The following is a 2,975-nucleotide window of genomic DNA, read 5'->3' as shown; positions in this document are numbered from 1 at the left end:
TAACACCATTAATTATTGTATTTTTAGTTTTGAACCTTAGCTTTATTTTATGGTTTTGTTTTGTTACTAAGTTCTGATTTTTGTCCAAAATCCAAATATTTACAGAGTTTTGTGCTAAATTTTAAAGAGAATTTTAATTTAGCCTTTTTTTTATTTTGAGCTATTAACATTTAATTTTGTTTTATTTCACATAAAAATAAGATTTTTAATTTAATTGTTTCAATAAAGGTCTGAATAAAAAATTTAAGTTCGTTTTCTTTTTTTACAAAGCCCTATCAAAGTGAACAGCACTGTGTCAGCTGTGAAAAACATATTTGACGATATAAAGTTTAGGAAAATTTAATATTAGACAGGCAGGGGGTCTACGGCAAAAAAATAATTCGGAAAGTGGTCCACAGGACAAAAAAGTTTGGGGACCTCTGCTCTAGAGGGTTAGATCGGGGCAGGGAAGGGGCTAGGACTCCTGGGTTCTATCACTGGCCATGTGAGGGGAGTGTGTTAATGGTACATTCAAATATAATGTTGCCATGATTTTGGTCCCAGCTGCACGGGTCCATCTCTGGAAATCAGCGGGGCTGCTCTGGGTTGACAGCAGAGAAAAGGAAAGCAGAACTTCACTCTGTGTATCTAAAAGGTGAGAACACATTTATCCAAGCGGCCGTCTTGAAATACCGTGGCACGAAAAGGGCAGGGAGGTGAGCCAGCCTCCCCGCATGCGTGCTCGGTTTGCTGTTGGACCCTCTGCAGGCACGCACTGAGCAGGGCTCTTTTCCTGCCATATTCACCCCCACACCTCACCCCTACTCCCAACCCACTGTCTGTGTTCTGGCTGTATCGTCAAACAGGCACGTTCTATACTATAAGTAGCCCCTAAAGGTCATGCAAAAGGCTGTGTGTGTTCCGCCTTCAGGATTGGAGCCTGCATCCCCCGGCGGAGAAAGACCCTGTTCCCCACCCCGCTGACCGGCCAGTCCCTGCAGACTGGGACCAGAACACGACCCCCTACCGCCCCCCCAGCAGGGTCCTCCTCAGAGCCTCCTTCATCTCCTTGTTTCGCAGGCTGTAGATCAGCGGGTTGAGAAAGGGGGTCCCCACCATGTAGAAGAGAGTCACCACCTTCCCACTGGTTACTGAGTCGCCCAGGAGAGAGCCGTAAAAAAGACCCACAATGGCCAGGTGCGAGGTGCAGGTGGAGAAGGCCTTGTGCCGCCCGGCCCCTGCAGGGAGCCTCAGCACCGCCCTGATAACTAGCCCGTAGGAGGTCAGGATGAAGAGGAAGGTGGTGAAGATGATGAGGTAGTTCATGGTGGAGTAGGTCTGTTCGGTCCAGGGAGCTGGGGCACAGGAGGCAGCCAGCAACGGGCCTGGGTCGCAGACAAAATAATCCAGGGTGTTGGGGCCGCAGAAGGAGAGCTGGGAGATGAGGGCGACGGGCCCTATGAACCAGAGGAAGCCGGCGAGCCAGCAGGAGGCCACCAGCAGCCAGGAGCTCTGTGGGGACATGAGGACAGGGTAGCGCAGGGGGTGGCAGATGGCCAGGTACCTGTCCAAGGCCATGCCTGCCAGGAGGAAGCACTCGGTGGTGCTCATGGAATAGAAGACGTAGAACTGCATGAAGCAGGCATGGAAGGAGATGGGGACATCGGGGTTCATGAGGTCGAAGAGCATCCTTGGCACAGTGGTCGTGATGTAGCCAACTTCCAGCCAGGCGAAGTTCCCCAGCAGGATGTACATGGGCAGGCGCTGGAGGCGGGGGTCCCGCAGCACGGTCCACACAGTGCTCAGGTTGCCGGCCAGAGTCCCGGCATAGATGAAGGAGAGGAGGGCGCAGGTGAGATCCCGGCCCAGCTGGCTCAGGGAGGGGAAACCCAGCAGGATGAACTTGGTCACTGAGCTGGTGCCGTTGGCTGGATTCATTGGGGGTTGGGGATGCCTGCAGATGAAAGGAAGCAATCGACAGGACGTCAAGGCTCTGCCCAGAGCTCTGGGAGGGGAGCAGGGTCTAGTGGTTACAGGAGTCACAGCCAGTCTCTTATACACATCACATCCCAAACTCCTCCCCAGCCACCTGTCCCACCATCCAATGTCCCATCTCCAGGCATTGCCTGGGGCTTCAGAGGAACAAGATTTAACACCCTGCCCCCCAAAAAATAAAAAACAACCCAAGCACTCGCCAAATACACGGGGCAGCGGGGTGGAAATCCCTTCCTGTCCCCTGCCGATGGACAGCTGAACCCTGAAGCATGAGCATTGAGAATGTGGGAGAATCACTGGAAATGAGCCCCAGGGCTGCTAAGCTTTGCCCCCATCCTCCCAAGCAACCCCATCCAACAATCGCACTCAGACAGTTATCCAGCCCACCCTGAAAACGAAGAAAATTGTTCACCCCCCCAAACTCCGACAGGGAGGCAGAACGTCCCCCCTCATCTGTTAGAAACCCCCTGCTAATTTCCAGCAATCCTGTGTGCATGGCCAGGTGGGCAGCTGGGCAAGGAGGGGCGGGCGACCGAACCGTGAAGCAGCCAGGGAAGGAATCGAAGCAAGAAAGAAGCTGTCTGGGAAAACCCACCTGGCTGTGAGATCTCAGCCTCTTCTCTCCGCCTCTGTTAGGAAGGTGAGAGGGGGCTGATATCTGCTCTCTGCTCTGCTGGGTCCCTGGGACACGGTCTCTGGGGCATGTAGGAGCAGCTGGATCTGGATTTGATGACTGAATAACATGTGGGCACTCAGGGGAGTGAAAGGGAGAGCCCCCATCTTCCCAGCCACCCCACCCAACCACCCCACACAAATTTCCCCCATCCTCACATACAACCCTCCACAAAATACACACAGTCCTCCCCGCCACACACATCTCCCAAGGAGAACCGGGCATGGGGGTGAGGGGCCTGGCTTTGGGGGGGGTTGTACGGAGTGGGGCTCAGGATGAGGAGACCCCTCCCAAGTCCATCCAAGGTCCCAGCAGCAAACTCCTCTCA

General features: G+C 53.6%; 1 protein-coding gene across 1 annotated transcript; it reads right to left on the bottom strand.

Moving 5' to 3' along the window:
• Positions 1–1,002: 1,002 nt before the first annotated feature.
• LOC137166557 (olfactory receptor 11H6-like) lies at positions 1,003–1,917 on the bottom strand. The gene has a single exon (XM_067568329.1). It carries the CDS (start codon positions 1,915–1,917, stop codon positions 1,003–1,005), a length of 915 nt encoding a protein of 304 aa, XP_067424430.1.
• Between the last annotated feature and the right edge of the window lie 1,058 nt (positions 1,918–2,975).

The sequence above is a fragment of the Emydura macquarii genome, unplaced genomic scaffold (assembly GCF_026122565.2).
Source record: "Emydura macquarii macquarii isolate MOO-44397 ecotype Brisbane River unplaced genomic scaffold, CSIRO-AGI_Emac_v2 contig_2889, whole genome shotgun sequence".
In the NCBI taxonomy this organism is placed as follows: Eukaryota; Metazoa; Chordata; order Testudines; family Chelidae; genus Emydura; species Emydura macquarii.
The sequence above is the reverse complement of the archived record's forward strand: the minus strand, read 5'-3'. Positions and strand labels throughout refer to the sequence as shown.